General features: G+C 39.0%; 1 protein-coding gene across 1 annotated transcript in view; it reads right to left on the reverse strand.

Moving 5' to 3' along the window:
• Positions 1 to 20,820, reverse strand: part of LOC107558784 (PR domain zinc finger protein 5-like) — a 25,289-nt gene extending 4,469 nt beyond the window's left edge. Inside the window, exons 1-7 of the mRNA XM_016242470.1 lie at positions 20,613 to 20,820; positions 13,848 to 13,931; positions 10,512 to 10,634; positions 3,822 to 3,996; positions 2,828 to 3,005; positions 1,820 to 1,915; positions 1,569 to 1,690 (exon numbers count right to left, since the gene is read on the reverse strand). Of these exons, the coding sequence (XP_016097956.1) occupies positions 1,569 to 1,690; positions 1,820 to 1,915; positions 2,828 to 3,005; positions 3,822 to 3,996; positions 10,512 to 10,634; positions 13,848 to 13,931; positions 20,613 to 20,711 (877 nt within the window). The 5' untranslated portion in view covers positions 20,712 to 20,820. The remainder of the gene's footprint in view (positions 1 to 1,568; positions 1,691 to 1,819; positions 1,916 to 2,827; positions 3,006 to 3,821; positions 3,997 to 10,511; positions 10,635 to 13,847; positions 13,932 to 20,612) is intronic.
• Positions 20,821 to 21,796: the final 976 nt, after the last annotated feature.

Consider the following 21,796-nt stretch of genomic DNA (forward strand, 5'->3'; position numbering starts at 1 on the left):
AGTGAGTGAGTGAGTGAGTGAGTGAGTGAGTGAGTGAGTGAGTGAGTGAGTGAGTGAGTGAGTGAGTGAGTGAGTGAGTGAGTGAGTGAGTGAGTGAGTGAGTGAGTGAGTGAGTGAGTGAGTGAGTGAGTGAGTGAGTGAGTGAGTGAGTGAGTGAGTGAGTGAGTGAGTGAGTGAGTGAGTGAGTGAGTGAGTGAGTGAGTGAGTGAGTGAGTGAGTGAGTGAGTGAGTGAGTGAGTGAGTGAGTGAGTGAGTGAGTGAGTGAGTGAGTGAGTGAGTGAGTGAGTGAGTGAGTGAGTGAGTGAGTGAGTGAGTGAGTGAGTGAGTGAGTGAGTGAGTGAGTGAGTGAGTGAGTGAGTGAACATACATTGTATACAATGGTCAACACAGCAAATGTATTTAAGTTTAAAAACAGTGCAAAGTGTGAGTGAGTGAGTGAGTGAGTGAGTGAGTGAGTGAGTGAGTGAACATACATTGTATACAATGGTCAACACAGCAAATGTATTTAAGTTTAAAAACTTAAGACCAGTGCAAAGTCTGCATGGGGAATTTCCAGACTGCACAGATTTCTATTGAAATGACTGCATTTCGTCCACTGAATTTCATCACAAACATAAATGCTTGGTTGTGGTTGTGAGACTATTTTAACATCCAGAGTGCTTTAATTCAACATCTTCTTGGGTTGGCTTTAATTTATCTAAATAATTAGATGAATAATTATTTAACTAAATAACTTCAAAGAAACAAGTTATTTAGATAAATAACATAAAATTCATAGCAAAAAATTATTGTAAATAAAATAACTTTACTGCAACAAACGGGTAAAATAAAAGTAGTCAAGTTGTTGGCATGCAAAGTGTAGAAAGATTTGTTAATTATAATGAGATATCTTGTTTTGTACCATTTAGCTTAATTTTACGTTTTTTCAAGTTATGAAAACTTGACGTGATGAGGACATTATGTTTGAGGAGCCGATTCAGAGCTGATATTTACAGTCCAGAAAGCACAGAACAGAACAATGGAAAAGAGGTTTGGTTGGACTAGGGAGAGAGATTTAAGTTGTAATGTTTACATCTACATAGTATGTCAAACCTTTATTTCGAAACAGCAAAACCCACCTTACTATAGCAAAACACACAGAATCATTTATATAGCTGTAAGCACTTTCACAAGCGCTCGGTTAATCGTTTAGCTTACTGTTTGGATTCATTTGCAAATGACTGATTCACTTGCATGTGGCTAAACGGTCCAATTATAATTACTGACAATAATATTGAAAACATTCTGATACGCGCTTTCATCAGCCGATTAGGGGCCGTCGACTCATTTTCTCAGATGTGTGCGCTTCTGGCAGAGAGACAGACGCGCTGAGAGTCTGGTGAAAAGATGAGTGTAGAGAGGGAGGGAGCGCTTAGCGGTTATCTGACAGACAGAGGGGATGAAGAGCGGCTCAGAAATGAAGAGATTAATGAAGATGTTAAACAGCCGCTGATTAGACTCTCATTACAGACGGGTAATTTCACACTCGCCTCAAGTCTCTCTCTCGCATGTGTGTGTGTGTGACCAACCTGTGTGGACGTTGCCTTTGTGTTTCTTCAGGGCGTCTTTACTCCTGAATCTTTTTCCACAGCTCTCGGCCTTACAGATGAATCGACCGTCTCCTTTACACACCTCTTTATGCTGCTCAAAACTGCACACAAACACTCAATTTTTATTTAAAATCAACATGAAATGGTCTCTTCTGTAATGTGGCATGTTTCAAAGGGAAACAGCAGTGGGCAGTGCATATGAGAATGGAAACGACTCAAGACTGATGTACCTGGACTCTGAACAGAAGGTGATGTGACACAGGACACACTGATGAGCTTTCGAAGGATCTCCTGATGAAGCGGAGCTCTCTATACAGTGAAGAACACTGCAAATCAACAGGACATCAGCATTAACACGTGAGACACTGATAAGCTGCCATGCAGTGTGAGAGAGAGAGAGAGAGAGAGAGAGAGTGCGCGTGTGTGAGTGTGTGTGTGTGTGTGTGTGTGTGAGTGAGTGAGTGAGTGTGAGTGTGTGTGTGTGCGCGAGTGTGTGAGTGAGTGAGTGAGTGAGTGAGTGAGTGGTACTGACTGGCGCTGCAAGGCCTGTTTGACAGGAAACTCTTTTCCGCAGGAGTGACATTTGAACTCTTTGTCCTCTGTACTTCCTCTCTGATGAAGGCTCTGAAGATGTTCAGCTAACACTTCTTCACTGGGGAAGCTGCTCTCACACAGCAGACACGGGTAATCTTCCTTCTTAATCACCAGCTCTACACACAAGTTATAAACCAGTGATATTAGTTTTGCACTGGCTTATATAATGCTGCCATATTTATCATACAACATAATATGTTGTGTGAATCAGGAGAGAAATCTGCACTGATCAAGCACGGTTTACACCAGAAAAGTCCAAAACAGCTCTAAATTATGATGTGGGTGGATTTTGATGTTTGATGAAGAGGGGATGGACTTTTTTCACTGGAGGAAGTGTTATTATGGACTCCTATTTAAAGGACAGTTTAAAGTGTAAAAAAAAAAAAGCCTTGATGGATTTGTTTCTAACAAACACAGAGTTTTTCACTTCTCAAGACATTAACTGAAGGACTGGAGTGGTGTGGATTATTGCTATGTTTTTATCAGCTGTTTGGACTCTCATTCTGACGGCACCCATTCACTGCAGAGCATCCATTGCTGAGACACTGATGCAATGCTACATTTCTCCAAATCTGATGAAGAAACAAACTCATCTACATCTTGGATGGCCTGAGGGCGAGTATGTGTGTGTGTGTGGTACTGACTGGCGCTGCAGGGCCTGTTTGACAGGAAACTCTTTTCCGCAGGAGTGACATTTGAACTCTTTGTCCTCTGTACTTCCTCTCTGATGAAGGCTCTGAAGATGTTCAGCTAACACTTCTTCACTGGGGAAGCTGCTCTCACACAGCAGACACGGGTAATCTTCCTTCTTAATCACCAGCTCTACACACAAGTTATAAACCAGTGATATTAGTTTTGCACTGGCTTATATAATGCTGCCATATTTATCATACAACATAATATGTTGTGTGAATCAGGAGAGAAATCTGCACTGATCAAGCACGGTTTACACCAGAAAAGTCCAAAACAGCTCTAAATTATGATGTGGGTGGATTTTGATGTTTGATGAAGAGGGGATGGACTTTTTTCACTGGAGGAAGTGTTATTATGGACTCCTATTTAAAGGACAGTTTAAAGTGTAAAAAAAAAAAGCCTTGATGGATTTGTTTCTAACAAACACAGAGTTTTTCACTTCTCAAGACATTAACTGAAGGACTGGAGTGGTGTGGATTATTGCTATGTTTTTATCAGCTGTTTGGACTCTCATTCTGACGGCACCCATTCACTGCAGAGCATCCATTGCTGAGACACTGATGCAATGCTACATTTCTCCAAATCTGATGAAGAAACAAACTCATCTACATCTTGGATGGCCTGAGGGCGAGTACATTTTCAGCAAATTTTCATTTCTGGGTGAACTATTCCTTTAAGTGCCTGATAACGGAAATGCGGAACCTATTTGTAATCATGGTTTTATTGCTGCTTTTTGACACAATTATGACTACATGACCATTAGAATACAACAAAAACAAACTGTGCATTTATTCATAACAAATTATCATTACTACTATTGTTGTTATTTCTGCCATTCTATTTATGGCAAATTATTGTGATCTAGATTGTTATATGTAGACCCAATCACACATTTCTGTGTAAATTATTCATAATCCCTTTTAGAAAGACCCTAAACATGCATACCTGTTTCTGCACTGATGTGTTTGCTCTCTTTACTGTTCCCATCTTCATCTTTGATGTCCTGGTCTTCCTCCAGGTCCTCCTCTTCCTCCTCCATATCACTGTCCAGGTAGCCAATCAGAAGCTCTGTATCCGTCTCGATGTCATCAATAGCCAGATAGAAAATATTCTCTCCATCCTGTTTAAAGAAACAGTGTCAGCAACTTAATTCACATTAAATTGATCAAAAGTGACAGTAAAGATTTTACATTGTTAGAAGATACTAATTTTTATGTCCTTTTATACTTTCTTTTCCTCAAAGAAATCTGCAAAAAGAAATATCACGGTTTCGACAAAAATATTGGGCAGCACAACTGTTTTCAACATTGATAATAATCAGAAACGTTTCTAGAGCAGCAAGTCATCATATTAGAATGATTTCTGAAGGATCATGTGACCGTGAAGACTGGAGTAATGATGTAATGATGAAAGTAATGATGAAAATTCAGCTTTGATCACAGGAATAAATTACATTTTACAATATATTCATGTCACGGTTGTACTACACTGAAGAGCGAGGAACGAGGAAACACAGGAGAATTCGCAGTAAACACAGTCTTTAATTCTTCCAACACGGGGTACACAGGGCAGACAGGAACACATGTAGCACAAGATGAACATTCAAAACCGGACAAGGGAGAATGCAACAGGCTAGAACTTAAATGGGGCAGATAACGAGGGGCAGACAGGTGAGGAGGATAAACTAATAAGGAGACACAACTGGAAACAATGAACAATCAAACACACGGGAAAACTAGGTAGCAGAGAACATGGGGAGCAAACACACAACACAGACAGTCCAGGATCCTGACAATTCATATAGAAAACAGTTATTTTAAATTGTAATAATATTTCACAATATTACTGTTTTTACTGTATTTTTGATCAAATAAATGCAGTCCTGGTGAGCAGAAGAGGCTGCTTTCAAAAACATTTAAAAATCTTACCGACCACAAACTTTTCAATGATAGTGTATATATGGTGTGAGCCATATTAAACATAAATATAAGCTCTTGGTATCAGTCAAATTTCTATATCACATTAAATTGATGATTACTGCATACAGAAAGAATGATCTTCCATTTGTAGGCATCACATGCCAATCCTTGAAGTTAGATTTAAATGACTCCAGTAACACTAAAACATCTTCAGAGGTAAATGCAGCTCGTACGAGGATTCGACTCATCCATAACTTTTAATGTTTCTGTATTAATTTCCAGGCTTTTGAAATCACCTAATACAGTATTTCCAGGTTTTCCATGACTATGAAAACAACTGCACTTTATTGCACACCTACAAGTTTATTAACTTGAGTTAAAGCAGTCAGCAAACGTTTCACTGGTTCATTTTCAATATATTATCGGTTCCTGTGCTGATACCGTGCTGATTGACCTGTCAGCCAATCAAAGGATCAGAAGTAACTGTCTGTCTGTCTGTCTGTCTGTGTGTCTGTCTGTGTGTCTGTGTGTGTGTGTTTGTGTGTGTGTGTGTATTAGACATTGAAAAGCAAAGATCCAGGTGTCGTCTGACACTGAACAGAAAACACAACAGTGATCTGCTTGGAGGCTCAATCACACATTCACACGAGGGGAAGCGTAAGATCAGCAGCGCTTCCTGATTAAGGTCAAAGGCCAAACACTTGAACCCCCATTTAATGACTTCATCAGACCTTCATTTCCTAAAAGGTCATGCAGAAATAAGCATAGTTGCCGTACATTATGTTAAAAACACAGTCACAGATTTATCCACAGGGAGATGGTGAGAGAAGTGTCATGTGTGACGAAACACAGACTCTGTTCTCTTGATTCTGCTGTAATGGCCATCAGATTGCCAACATCTCAAACTCACCAGAGACCCATTCACAGACAATGCAATGCAAAGCAAATGAGCCTGCATCCATCCATGTGAAAAAAATTCAGGGAAAAAAAAGCATTCAATATACTATTAAATTGAATGATTAATCATTTATAGTTAGCATAGTAAAGTATTATAATAGTATATTATACATTAAAGTTTATTGAAAAAACATAAGACAAAATGTTACAGATACAAAATCTTGATATTTTGGGAACCCATAGGACTTCACTTAATCATATTTTAACTGCAAACATCACAATTTCAGCTTCTCTAGATTAATTAAGCATAATCAAACAGTATGCTGGAGTTTAGCCATATTTACTGAGATATTCTTCATAAATGAAAGTGACTGTAAAAATGACCGCAATTTCAACAGTAAGATTGCTGCTGTTGAAATTTTACTGAACGTTTCACACATTTTTCATACATTTTTTTAAATACTGGAATATTAATTGCAATTATCTGAAATAAAATTAGTTATTTCACTCTTTTAGCTTTGAATAGAAGATTCTTTATACCAGTTTTAATAAGGTAGAGAGCATGTTAATGTACATGATAAATAAATCAGTAAACTAGATTAGATCAAATAAACTAGGCATTTAAGTAAATATCCCCTTGATTGGTGCTTACGTGAAATTAAGAAGAAATTTCTTAAATGACAACTTTGATTAATATTCACATTTATAATGTTTGAGCAAAGTAATCATTAAGATAATTATCAGTTTTAATAATTATCAGTTTAACCATTACCATTATCATGCAACCCTAGGAACACATCTAGCATGCAGAATCATTCTGCACATTTACATTCTGTTTTTGTTGTGATTGATTCTATAGTGAACCCTCCAGCGAGCTATTGCATGATAACCGCAAAGATATGTTTTTACGTGTTGAGATGAGCTGTGAAATCATTCTGCAATCACAGCATTATTCCCATCATTTCATCTGAATCACAAGGTGCTACAGGTGCATTAATACTGACTGGAGGTTGCCAGGTCACTGCATAATTGGTTACTACTCAACTGCCATATCCAACTCATGTGGCCTCAATGTGTACGCCCACATGTGCATGTCCACATGTCCCGGTGTGTGTGTGTGTGTGTGTGTTATTCATCTAAGGCTCATTACACTTCTCTTATCTCCACACTCTGGTGTTTTCAGATCTCTGGCACTGCAAAAGCACATCAACACTGCCAGATATAACAAACAACTCACTCCATCTCATTCCCTCTGCTTTCTGCCTCTGTTTCAAAGCCTTATGCAAAGCTGCTCTCATACTCCGTGGCTCTGAACCAAAACCTAATGAGTGGCCTACGTAATATGTTTCATTTGTAATATGTTTAATTATATAGCACCTTTCCCAAGCTCAAGGATGCTTCACAACGAGAGTAGCAGAAAAACAATAATTGCATACATAATCAATTAAATGGACAATGGACATTTGCCAAGTCTAAGACGTGCAATTGCTGCATATCACAGTAGTACAAACAATCAAATACAAGCAGAGAACCAGAACAGTTTAAGAAAAGACATATTGTTCCCGGTAGTATTGGTTAAACGGGTAGGTTTTGAGTTTAGACTTAAATTCATGCAGTATGGTAATTGTCCTAAGAGACAGGGAAAGTGAATTCCAAAGTTTAGGAGCCATAACCGGAGAAAAATCTACCTCCCATAGATGATAGGCAAAATCTCGGAACACAGAGAAGTTCACCTCCAGATGATCAAGTGGTCGAGAGGGAGTATATGGAGAAAGTAAATCAGAGAAATAAGTAGGTGCAAGACCACAGAGTGACTTTAAAGTAAGCAGAAGAATTTTATGAATAATACGAGAGGACACAGGTAGCCAGTGGAGGTTAAATAGAATAGGAGTGATGTGAGCAGACTGTTTAGTGTAAGTTAACATTCTCACAGCAGAATTTTGAATATATTGCAGAGGGGAGATGGAGCGCACTGGTAGTCCAGGAAAAAAAGAGTGTTACAGTAATCGAGGCGAGATGTGATAAATGCATGTACTAGTGATTAAGCATCTTTTGGGCTGATGAAGGAACGGAGTTTGGCAATACGGCGAAGTTGAAAAAATGCAGCTTTAGAGAGTTTACTAATATAAGAATCTAGATTTAAAGAAGAGTCAAGAACGATACCTAAGTTTCTGACGGTGGCAGATGGAATAATTGATGTAGCTTCAAGGTCAAATCTGGGGGCATTAGTTTTTTTTTTTGGGGGGGGGGGGGGGGGCCGACAAGTAAGATTTCGTTTTTAGTCAAGTTCAAACTGAGAGAATTGGAGTTAAGCCAGATCTTTAACTTGTTGACGCATGACAATAGAAGTGAAGTCTGGTGAATAGAATCAGGTTGGCAAGCCGTGTATACTGTATCTGAATATCGTCGGCAAAGCAGTGGTACTGAAAACCATGGTGGCAAATAATTTGTCCGAGGGGCAAAATGTAAATAATAAATAATAACGGCCCTAGAACTGAGCCCTGTGGTACACCCTGTTTGAGTAAGACAGTGGGAGATTTATAGTTACGCATGGTGATGTAGTATCTGTGTTTTTCTGTCAATATGGGGTGCTGTGTGTACATTAATGAGGAAAAAAATGAACTTAAATGATTTTAGCAAATGGCTGCATTATAACAAAGAGTGAAAAATTTAAGGGGGTCTGAATACTTTCCGTACCCACTGTATCTGAATATCGTCGGCAAAGCAGTGGTACTGAAAACCATGGTGGCAAATAATTTGTCCGAGGGGCAAAATGTAAATAATAAATAATAACGGCCCTAGAACTGAGCCCTGTGGTACACCCTGTTTGAGTAAGACAGTGGGAGATTTATAGTTATGCATGGTGATGTAGTATTGTCTGTTTGTCAAATAGGAGGAAAACCTGGATAATGCAGCTCCTGAGATGCCAATCTCTGAGAGGCACATGAGTAATAATTTATGACAGACAGTATCAAAAGCTGAGCTGAGATCAAGTAATACGAGTATGGAAAGACTGCCCGAGTCACCAGAAAATAGAAGGTCATTTATAACTCTTACTAAAGCAGTTTCAGTACTGTGTTGCGAGCGGAAACCTGACTGAAATATATGAAAATGATCGTTGAGAGTTAGAATTGACTGCAGTTGAATGGCGACAACCTTTTCCATGATTTTTGAAACAAACGGTAAGTTGGAGATTGAGATGTAGTATTGTCTGTTTGTCAAATAGGAGGAAAACCTGGATAATGCAGCTCCTGAGATGCCAATCTCTGAGAGGCACATGAGTAATAATTTATGACAGACAGTATCAAAAGCTGAGCTGAGATCAAGTAATACGAGTATGGAAAGACTGCCCGAGTCACCAGAAAATAGAAGGTCATTTATAACTCTTACTAAAGCAGTTTCAGTACTGTGTTGCTAGCGGAAACCTGGCTGAAATATATCAAAATGATCGTTGAGAGTTAGAATTGACTGTAGTTGAATGGTGACAACCTTTTCCATGATTTTTGAAACAAACGGTAAATTGGAGATTGGCGATAGTTAGCGTAGTCAGTTGGGTCCAGATTTGGTTTCTTAAGAATACGAGTAACAGCAGCAGTTTTAGGTGAAACTGGAACAGTGACAGAGATAAGAGACATGAATGTGAAATTGGAGCAGAAATGATAGAGGTACAGTGTTTCAAGAGGAAAGTAGGTGCAGGGTCAACCCGGCATGAAGAACAATTGGAGGCAATACGTAGGCAGCACTTTACAGGGGACATCGGATGCCCATTTTCCACAAGTTGGTGTGATTCTTTAGGGTCTTCTTGAAATGTCTGCAACATACACTGTCCATCAGCGGCCGTGGGCGGGGCTTGAGCAGTATGACGTCATATTGCTCAGAAAATCAAAACGATTGATTATCGAGACGAATTAGGTTTTTCTGAGGATTAAAAAAAGTAGTGAATGGATTTTTATCATTGTAGGGTGGTTGTGTCCACACACTGCTAAAACACATTTATATGTGAACACCATGTAAAAGTGAATTTTGCATCCGATGTCCCCTTTAAGGTGTGCCCTTGCAAAAACTGACTGGCAATTATGCTTTGTTCTAGAATAATTTTAACAAATATTTTTTAGCTAATTTAAACAACATCACAATAATCCACAAGTAATCCACACCACTCCAGTCCATCAATTAACATATTGAGAAGAGAACTGCTGCGTGTTTGTAAGAAACAAACCCATCACTTCTGGCCAAAATATGAGCCCATAATTATTGCTATGTTTTTATCAGCTGTTTGGACTCTCATTCTGACGGCACCCATTCACTGCAGAGCATCCATTGGTGAGCATGTGATGTAATGCTACATTTCTCCAAATCTGATGAAGAAACATCTACATCTTGGATGGCCTGAGGTTGAATACATTTTCAGCAAATTTTCATTTTGGGGTGGACTAATGCAAAAAATTAAAAAAAATACAGAAAAAAGTCCATTGTCTATTATTGATAGTGTGGCGATGTATTAAGCACAGCTCACACAGCTCTGTTGGTCACCTTTTACTCTCACATGTAAATGTGACCACACCTTTAGAGTGTCGCAGTGTTAGCTTAGCAACATGCTAACCCAAAACTCAATTAGTCAGGCCTTAGCGCCAAACCTTACTTACACTTCTTGTAGGTTGACAGGCAGACTTTTTGTCCATACAGTGTTCCAAATCAGTCACTCAAATAAAGTTCTTAAGAAGGCAGCTGCCAATGTAGTCAGTACCTAGCAACAGTGTGTATGTGAGAGAGTGTAAAGAGATCTCTGTGGTTATCAGGCTGTGGCATCTTGTCATACCTGAATGGCGGCCAGGTTCTTCTGCTCCTGTGAAGGGGCCTGATGAACAAAGCGAAGCCAGTTAGCATGGCGAGGGTTACTAGCGTCTAGGATATACAGCACGTCACCTTTATTCCCTCGAACCTGCAGAAGTGCACAGATTCAAAGGTTACAAGCCATTCAATCAGAATCCAAGTGGCAATGTTGCTCCTCAAAGCTGCTTCTCAACAACCTCTAAACAGTCATTGAAATATAGTGTCCAATGAACAATCCAAAGCTTTATCCAAATACCACGCAAGATGCTTTCATGAATTGCATAGCGTCCAGGTGGGACCCAAAATTACACATTTATAGCCTCTTCTCCAGTAAACATAGATGAAGATCAATGGTACCACTATCTGCCATAATCTTGCAGTGAAACATGACTTCAGTGAGGCTCTATAGGCTGTGTATCCACTGAATCCACCCCACAGATCCATGTACATTAAAGCAGGTTATAAAAAGCATAATAGTGCTGTGATATTTTTTTATCTTATTTTATTAACTAAAATACTGCAAAATGCACCAAGAGTCACATCTAATAGATTATTATAAATAATAAAAAGATAAATGAAAGTTTTAGGGGAAGTTGGTTTTCTTGTCATACTTATAATAATCTTTAAAAACACTAAGGGGCCGTTCACACACGTTTTTCCATTCCGCTACTTTTCCATTGTTTTTCTATGTAAGCATGCATTAGACAGATGTGGTTTGATCAGTGCGTCTTTCACAGCGCCTCGCACGTGATACACGGTTCTAACAACATGGAGCTCAAGTTAAAAGAAATTAAACTTTAACGAACCGTGTCTTGAGACACTGCAATCTTTATAAAATCTGAAAATGAATTTCCTTTTTTCATTCTGCACATTGTAATGTCATGATGCCTTAATTCATTTCAATTTTAGTGTTTTATTTTTTAATTTATTTAGTTTTTTTATTTATTTATCAGCCATAATATAATCAGTATTGTGCAAGTATAATTACATTATTTGTTGATACAGCCAGGTTGGCAAGACTATCCAGTGACAATGTATTTCAATATAAAGTTTTTACTAACCAATGTGCTTACACAACAATATTACATTGAGAGTGTACACAATTTCAGCCTTAAATCAGGAACATTGCTCACGTCCCACAGGAATGCTCTTTTCCCAAATCTGACGAGTACCTTTGTCCGACCAAATTATTATTTTAAGACATTTCTCGTTCTTAACTTACTGAAATGCTGACTAATAGCGACTTCTTCTGACTAATCTTGAAAGGTAAATTCCCTGAAATTGCCTGCATCACAACACACAAGCAGGATGAAAGAGCAGCACAGTGAAAGATAGTATACTAAGATGATCTATCATAATAATTATATGCACAAGTGTGTAATTTAAGACTTAAGCTCACTATACTTTAGGCAGAATAGTGTCATCAGGGCAGGCAGATCAATAAATCACAAGTCTAATGTGGCTGAACCCAACCTGGTCTGCGTTATAATTACAACTTTTATGCAGCCGAAAATAAAGCCAAATCTTTCAAGAGCAGATATTTGATGGGATATTAGATACGGCATGCACTGGGAGACGTGTCTGGCATGGGAGAGTCAGCGTGAGCGGAGTTCATGCTGGCACGTCTCGTCCAATTAATGGTTGCCTGGAGATGAGCAGTGATGCGTCTGTCTGAACAAGAGGGGCAGCAACTTCTCCAAGATGGTTAAGATTCAGTCAGCCCTCGGTAATCTCAGTCACAGAGATACAAACTGGTGGAATCAAAATTGAAAACCATTTTAGTAGTCTTTGCAAAGACATCACTATTAGTTTTAGTACTGTCTGAACAAAGCTCTAACCCCAAGTATTAAACTTTGGTTTGTAACTCATCCCGCACTGTTTGTGCTAGACAGACATGAATGAAAGCACAAATCATGTGACTTGTTGAGAGGTGTTTTTGTCGGGTGAACAATAAAACAGGCAAAAAAGTCTAAGAGATTTACAATGAATGAGAGAATTAAGCCAAATCAACCTTGTGAAGAAGAAGCAAACTTTAGCAGACCTTTAAAAAGAGTACTTATTACAGAAAGTATATACTTTAACAGAATATAATTAAGTGCTAAATGAATGTAACATATCAGACATACTAACTGCAAATTACCGAAAATGTATAATAGTTTAAATTTATATTAAATGCAGTTAACTTAACAGTGTTTTTGACCCACTTAAGTAGGACTTATCTTTATCAGAATTTGTATCAGAATCTTTTTAGAATTACTTAAATTGTCTTTGAAATATGGTAAAAGTGCACTTATGTATTAATAAAAATAGTCATGAAAGCAAACACTCTTTAAGTCACTTAAGTGGCCTTTAATTTCTTTAATATTATATTAAATGAAAGTCTTTTAAAAATATAAATTAAAAGGGATAGTTCACGCACAAATTAAAATTTGGTCATTACTTACTCACCCTCATGCCGTTACACCTGTAAAAGGCGGGAAGGGCAGGAGGGGCGGGAGGGGGTGAATTCCATTCAATTTCTGGGAACTTTACAGAGGTTTCTTTGGAAACGTGCAGAAATTTTTGAAAATTTTCAGAAACTTTTGGAAAGTTTGCTGAAATTTGCCGGAAATGTTCTAATCCCGTAAGACTTTCGTTCATCTTTAGAACACAAATTAAGATATTTTTAATGAAATCTGAGAGATTTCTGTCACTCCATTGACAGTTCATGCAACTACTACTTTGATGATTCAAAAAGTTCATAAAGAGATCATAAAACTAATCCATAGGAATCGAGCGTTTCAGTTCAAATTTTCTGAAGAGACTCAATCGCTTTATATGATGAACAGATTCAATGTAGGCTTTTATTCATATATAAACACTGATTGGCAAACATAAACAGAAGTTTATGTTTACGTTTGCTTAACATGTGAGAACAAACCTGTTCTTACAAAAGCTCAAACGTAACACACAAGAATGAACCTCATAACTGATGTATGCACTGATTAATGTTTATATGTGAATAAAAGAAAGAGAAACCTCTAGCTAATACCTAGCAAACCATATATCAACCATAGCAATTGAATTATGAACACTCGGACAATCACTCCCAACAGCCTAGCATGGTAATTGTGAGTTTGTATGGGCAACCACTCACATTCTCTTCAGAAAAACATAAATGTTGTACAGTCATAAAATAGCCAAGATATAAACTGGCATTTAATAAATGTTTGACAAGATATGAGTTGCCTTTGAAGTGCTCCAAAGTGACACAAACTCAAAAAACGTATAGCAATGCATTGTGGGTAAAGCAATGGAATGATTGTTGAGTCTAGTCACCCACCTCCCACATCAGTCGTGGATCCATGCTTTCATCCAAGTCACTCAGCATCCGCTTTTCACCTGCAAATGGTCCAAACTTCTCACCCTGTGAAGAAAGAGCGAGTGTGTGTGTGTGTGTGTGATTAGGCTTTGACATCACATCCAGCAGTTTCAGTGTGGTATCTGAAAACGATCAAGGAAAGGCTCTGGGGATCTTTAAGAGTCGTTTAAGTTGATTCTCCACTCATACAAATTTTTGAGTGATGTCAAGTAGTGCTGGGCGGTTTGACAAAAAAATCTGTATCAGGTTTTTTTTTTTTTTTTAGGATTGTGGTGGTTTCACAGATTAATCACTGTTTTTCCCTGACTGAGCCTTTATATGAATCAGAATGCATGAAAAAGTTGCAGAACCACTGCATTTTTTTAGGATTTTCATCCAGTGTTTTGCATAATGAGCTTCTAATGCCTGCTACAGTATTTTCTCCTCTTTGAGTTGCGACCTCTGCCAGGTATGAGACATAATCCTCATTATTGTTTTATCATTATTTATTTGACATATGAAGAAGCAGTCGAGCAACAGAAGAGGACAGCAGTTTGTAAGTGTTTTGTTTCTTTTCTCATTAGATTTTAACGCAGTTGTCATTGCTAGGAAACATTGTTTTGCTTACTGTGTTTACCGTGGTAATGGCGTATTCAAGTTGCCTTTGTTCTCATGCGTATCGCGTGGCTTAAGAAACCCTCTCTAAATCCAGCGCTTTTAGAAAACTACAGACCAGTATCCCTTCTTACATTCACTGCAAAGACACTTGAGCGAGTTTTGTTCAACCAACTCTCTATGTTTCTTGCACAGAGCAACCTCCTGGACAATCTGTCTTTAAAAGCCGCCACTCAACTGAGATGGTCCTGTTCTCGATTACTGAAGCCCTGAGACTGGCAAGAGCAGTTTCCAAATCCTCAGTACTCATCTTGCTGGATCTGTCAGCTGCTTTTGACACAGTTAACCACCAGATCCTCCTGTCCACCCTCGTGAAGATGGGCATCTCAGGAACCGCACTACAGCAGTTCAATTCTTACCTCTCAGGTAGGTGCTTCAGGGTGTCTTGGATGGATGAGGTTTCCAAAAAAAATAAATTAAAAAAAGTGAAAAAAAAAAAAAAAGTGACTTGACATGTGGCCAAGTATGGTGACCCATACTCAGAATTAGTGCTCTGCATTTACCCATCCAAAGTGCACACACACAGCAGTGAACACACACACACACTGTGAACACACACCCGGAGCAGTGGGCAGCTATTTATGCTGCGGCGCCCAGGGAGCAGTTGGGGGTTCGGTGCCTTGCTCAAGGGCTCCTCAGTCGTGGTATTGAAGGTGGGAGAGAGCGTGCTGTACATTCACTCCCCCCACCTACAATTCCTGCTGGTACAAGACTTGAACCCACAACCTTTGGGTTATGAGTCCGACTCTCTAACCATTAGGCCACGAAATAACAACTTCTTGCTACTGGGGTTCCTCAGGGCTCAGTGCTTGGACCACTTCTCTTCTCTATCTACATGTCATCATTAGGATCTATCATTCAGAAACATGGCTTTTCCTATCACTGCTATGCTGATAACACTCAACTCTACTTCTCATTCCAACCAGATGATCCAATGGTAGCTGTTCGCATTGCAGCGTGTCTGACAGATATTTCTGGATGGATGAAAGACCATCACCTTCAACTCAACCTTGCTAAGACAGAATTGCTCGTGGTCTCAGCCAACCCAGCACTTCATCACAACTTCTCTATACAGCTAGGTTCGTTAAGCATAACTCCTTTCAGGACAGCCAGGAAACTTGGAGTTGTGATTGATGAGCAGTTAAGCATCACAGACCATATTGCTACAACGGCACGGTCCTGCAGATTTGGCATATACAACATTAGGAAGATTAGATCCTTCCTATCAGAGCAGACAACTCCTTGTCCAAGCTCTTGTTCTCTCCATATCGGACTATGGTTATGCGCCCTTGGCAGGCCTTCCGGCATGTACTATCAAGCCTCTGCAACTGATCCAGAATGCAGCAGCGAGAGTGGTCTTCAACAAGCCGAAGAAAGTCCACATCACACCTCTCTTCGTCAGTTTGCACTGGCTGCCAATAGCCACTTGCATCAAATTCAAGGTACTGATGTGTGCCTACAAGACAACCATGGCTGCTGCACCAATATATCTAAACTCGTTAGTTCAGACTTATGCGCCCTCCAGAAGCTTGTGTTCTGCAAGTGTACGTAGGGCTGCATGATTAATCGAAATGTAATCGCAAAGGCGATAAATCGCGATTAGGCAGAAAATGCGATTGTAATGCGTATCTTTCAGTGAAGCACGGTTCTGTGATCAGCAGTAAATCTCCATCCGAAGACCAGAGTGCGCTCTCGCGCTGAAACTCCAAATAAACCGAAAATGCCAGAAGAAACCCAGGAAATGCCTATAACGGTTGCTGAATAAACAGAAGATTTAACTGCTTTCATTAATTCAACGTGACTAATAAACACACGACTACGACAATATATGGTTTATCGGAGTTCGTCTTCTTATAATTTTTATTATAATAAAGTATAATAATGCAATGCTAATCGACATAGCCTTTATCACTGCTTGGAATTCTATGAAATGTGTTGCGTGCCTTATTCTGTGTAAGAAGCCACATCATCTCACAGAAGGATTTATTTCAAACACTTATTTTCACATGCTTTCAGATGGAGCAGCATTTACTACACAGAGCCATAGTTCACTGACAAGCTACGCAAACAGCTTTCATTATCGGGAATGATTTCTTTCGATTTCATAATCGCGAGATTAAATCGTCTGCGATTATGAATGCAATTTTGCGTAGCTTGTCAGTGAACTACGGCTCTGTGTAGTAAACACTGCTCCATCTGAAAGCACGTGCTGGAGACTTACTACAGAACCGGCTTTACTGACAAGATGCGCATGACAATCGCATTCGATTAATCGTGCAGCCCTAAGCGTACGACACTTCGTGGTGGCAAAATTTATATAAATTGTGATTCTGTCTAAAGAAATATTAAGTAAACATGTGTAAATATATCAATATTTCTACAAGTATGCACACTTTTGGACACTAAGCTCTAATGGACGCTGTTCAGTGAAGCTATGTGACCACAAATAAACCGCAGCAGACGTGACTGAATATTAATGCATGTTGTTATTGTATTCAAAATATCATACATTACTGATTGATTATTTTGCACTCCTGACATAAATGAAGAAATTACTATAACTGCAGCAAAGTTTTATCATTTAACAGTGGTCAAATATCGAAGCTGGAGTCTTTAATCTTTCTAATGATACACGGTTTGTCCAGATCAAGTAAGAGTGTGATGTTTTAACATGCTGTGAATGTGAAACAACAATAATCTGAGGCTGCCGGTATTATGCCAAATTCTGCACCCCTGCCAAATTATTACCCTCTTGTTGAAGTCCCAACCTGATTGCCTAATCCTAACCCCTCCCCCACATCTACTCTTAAAGGCAGGGTAGGTGATTTGGTTCAAAAACATTGTTTGTTATGCTTGTTGAAAGTCTCTTCACATCCCGATAGCAATCACTAAGTTAAATGATCTAAATGTATTTAGGCCGCGTGTCCACCAAAGTGTTTTTTTCCCGAGGCTGGCGTGTTTTCAATTGTTTTCAATGGGAGCACTGCGTTTTTTAAAATGCCAGGAGCATGCCGAGCACTGAGCGTCTTTTTCACGCTGAGCACTCGGGTGTTTTTTTCTTGGCGCCGAGAGTTAAAGAATGTTCAACTTTGGGTAAAAAGCAGCGCTCATCACTGTCACTTTTTAGTCAGATGTCCAATCACAGTGGAAGAGGGGCAGGACTAATACCACACCGACCAACTGTCACACCCTGCTTGTACTACGGCTAAACAACAATGGAGGAGACGTTAATATTGCTTGTCAACAAGTATTCATGTCTGTATTAGATGGGATACCCGGACTACTATGAATATTGATATGAAAAATAATGCTTGCAATGTCATTCACGATGCGTCTGCCACATTACTTCTGCCAATATTCAGTATCATAGCAACCAAAGCATCTCAACTGAAAAAAAACCTTTTCAGCTGAGCGCCTGGCATTTTCAGCTGGCTAAAAATGCTTTGCTTTGGCTATATCGTCTGTGGAAGGAGTAGGACCATAAAATCTAAATGTTTGGTCTGAACATTAAGATAGGCTGTCCTGCCTGCCTGTCAAAATATATTTGCATACCTCTGCGCACCATGTTTGCGCAGACATGATACGTCATCAGCGCGTTCCATTACGTTACTGTAGGGCTGGACGATAATTCAATATTAATATGTATCGAGATATAATTTTTTTTCAATAATGGTGATATGATTTTTAAAGACATTTCCGATATTTTGATATACATTACCAGTGTTTCCCATACATTTATTTATTTGTGGCGTTTGACTTCGTTGAATAAACATGAGCACTGCCCGTTTCAAAATCAAAATGCGGCACGGGTGTTTTATATGATCTCTGAAGGGAACCGACTGTCTTCAGAAAAGTTTCAATGACATTTTCATTTTTATCTGATAAAGTAGCGTTCAATAGCGGAGCCGCTTTGATAACAGCCGTTACCGGGGAAACCACTAGTTTTATCACTCTAAAAGCGCCTCCAGCTGGCAGAGAATGAGTTTGCATTTTCAATAATAAGCCTATCTCCTGCAACATGTTTTTGTTGTTGCTCAATTTTTTTGTTTTCTGCAGCAACTCAGAGCACTTTTCTTATTCTTTATCCTGGCTGAAGCACATTTGTTTCAATCTATAACAATAATCAGCCTACACCACCAGTCAAAAGTTTTTGAACAGTAAGGTTTTTAATGTTTTTTTTTTTGTTTTTTTAAAGAATTCTCTTCTGCTCGCCAAGTCTGCATTTATTTGATCCAATGTACAGCAAAAACAGTAAAATTTTGAAATATTTTTACTATTTAAAATTGCTTTCTATGAAATGTAATTTATTGCTGTGATCAAAGCTGAATTTTCAGCATCATTACTCCAGTCTTCAGTGTCACATGATCCTTGATGATAAAGGCATTTATAATGTTACAAAAGATTTATATTTCAGGTAGTGTTCATATCGATATCGGAATTATATCGTATCGACCGAAATTAAGAAATATATCATGATATAAATTTTGGCCATATCGTCCAGCCCTATGCTACTGCAGACCGAGCGAGAATGGAAGGCGTTATTATTGTAATATTATGCGCTTTGTACTGTAATGTTTTCTGACAGCGCTGCACTCAACCCTCCACCAACGCCATCTCTCATCGTGTCACTGCTTAGCCTCTGCTCTGCCTGTGCATGTTCATGTGTTTATGAGGAGGCGTGGCTTTGGAGAGTGATTATGCAGGGAGAGCATAATTCAAAGCTAGCTTGATATTGCTAACCTACCTTTAAACCTACCAATACTAGGGGGTGCATAAATCTGGCAGGGGTGCAGAATTCGGCACAACATCTGTGATATTAGCAGGTTAAGTTAAAGGGGTCATATGATGCGATTTCAATTTTTCCTTTCTTTTCCTTTTCCTTTTGGAGTGTAACAAGCTCTTGGTGCATAAAGAAGATCTGTAAAGTTGCAAAGACTAAAGTCTCAAATCCAAAGAGATATTCTTTATAAAAGTTAAGACGACGCAGAAGTATAAATGAAAACTGACGCATAGCCTACGGCGTAAAGGCTACGGCGTAGGTCCGACGCAGAAGTATAAATCAGCCTTTAAGCCCCGTTCACACCAAGAACGATAACTATAAAGATAACGATATTAGCGTCCACACAGCGAACAATATTGTCTGTTTATTCTAAACGCACATGCGTCTGCCTCTTAAAAATTCTTGAGCTTGTTACAGCAGAATGGATTCTGATTGGCTGTCAGTGTTTTATCGTTCATCAGCTGGAAAAAAAAACGTTTTGATATCGTTCCTCTGTATCGTTATCGTTCTAGCTGTGGTGTGAACTATGCTATTCTTTAATATTGAGAACGATTTTTAGAACTATATCGTTATCGTTATAGTTATCGTGCTTGGTGTGAACGGGCCTTTAGTCTTTGCATCTTTAGGGATCTTATCTATTCACGAACAGCTTGTAACACTCCAGAGAGAAAGCAAAGCTTGAAATCGCATATGACCCCTTTAACACATTTTCATTTAATTGTAAATAACATGCAGTTAAGTTTCTGAAATCATTACATTTAGTTTGTCCTTAAGTATATTCTTGTACAGTATATTATTTCAATAATAAGTATTTTTATATAAGTGTAATTATGTGCAAATATATATATATATATATATGTGTGTGTGTGTGTGTGTATATGTATGTAGGTTTTAGGCTACTGTTAGTTTAAAAAAACGTATTTTCTGAAAGGTCACAAGTTAATACGGTTCTCTTTCAAACAGAGTAAACTATTTAATGTATGTATTTATTTAAAAGCCAGTGGAGGCTAACAGGAAGCTAATAACAGGTTCCCACAGTCTGCATGCTACAGCGGAAATGGTGGTTGGCATGATGGACTTTTGGCGGAAACGACGGTTACCATGGAGATTGTTTGTCAGGGACGTGGCAGCACACGTAAGCACATACACAGAGGAATGCAACTACAACCAGCCGCTTATACTTAATACATTATGTGCGGAGTAAAAACAGCCGGCTGAAAAAGAAGCGCTTTTATTACTGCACTACGCATACTTCTTCTTTCATGCTGAGAGTTAGTTTTGTATGCACGAACCTTGTGGACTGCTCTGGCAGTGTACAGCCCCATCCCGTCCTGAACTTTAGAGGACTTCAGCACGAATCTGTCCGGCACATACATGCCCAACATCCTCATCACCTCAGAAAAACGCCTTTCTTCGAAACAAAACCGACGAAACGCACAGGTTAGGAGCTGCTTTAATGTTCTCTGCTCGCTGTGTTTGTAAAGCTCAGCTCAGTCTGCTCCTCCATGTTACTCTCTACAGGAGACTGGCTCTGCGCTCTGATTGGCTGTTGGCCGGACAGGGAACGCGTTTCTGCGCTCTGATTGGCTGTTGGCCGGACAGGGAACGCGTTTCTGCGCTCTGATTGGTGGAAAGTTTCTGAAACTCCACGTTAGTGGCAGTAACGGAGTTGGTTTCTGCGCTCTGATTGGTGGAAAGTTTGTTGCCGTGAGCTACATATTTTACTTTCCCGGGAAATGTCATTATATTATTCTAGAAAAAACGAGATTGAACAAAAATCACGCATACTACAAATAATATCAACAAAAATAATAATCGTGTAACTAATAATAATACAGTACATTACATATTTTATAATGCTTTATTTATTTATTAAGATTTGTGGGGGACAACCAGTTTCTGTGACAATGGGGGACCACTAAGGGTCTGTTATATTGTTATATCTTTTATATAACTCATCGGGGGACATCCCATAACAAAATCGCCCTCAGACCCTATTAATGTACGCAATGGTCCAGATTTAAACATATAACAGCATTAAATTAAATGAACATTTCCATTTTACTGACATGTTATATTTACATCTGACTTCCAAGCAGAGCTAATGCACCTCCGTATGAACATTAGCCTCTAGTCTGTCTGTGTGGTCCCTGTTTCATGAACACGTTGTGTTTTCTTTAATAATCTATTTGAGTTAATGCTTTATAAACAACCTGGTTGTACAACCAGCCGCAATAAATGGAGGACGGATGTGAATATAAGTTGCCGTTAACAATCCCAGCTCAGTGTTTGTGTGCCTCACATGTTTAGATGCTGTGTAATGGCCCTTCTACCAACCTGCATGTGTTAAAGACAGGTTTCTGCTGAGAACATCTGAGGGAAATTGGCATACAGACACACAGGGCTTTTAAGACCAATGGCCATTAGACTAAAACCAGTGTATGTGGGTAAATTGTGCGAGTAAACAGTTTGTACA

Source organism: Sinocyclocheilus grahami, unplaced genomic scaffold (genome assembly GCF_001515645.1).
Source record: "Sinocyclocheilus grahami isolate Dianchi unplaced genomic scaffold, SAMN03320097.WGS_v1.1 scaffold660.1, whole genome shotgun sequence".
Lineage (NCBI taxonomy): Eukaryota > Metazoa > Chordata > Actinopteri > Cypriniformes > Cyprinidae > Sinocyclocheilus > Sinocyclocheilus grahami.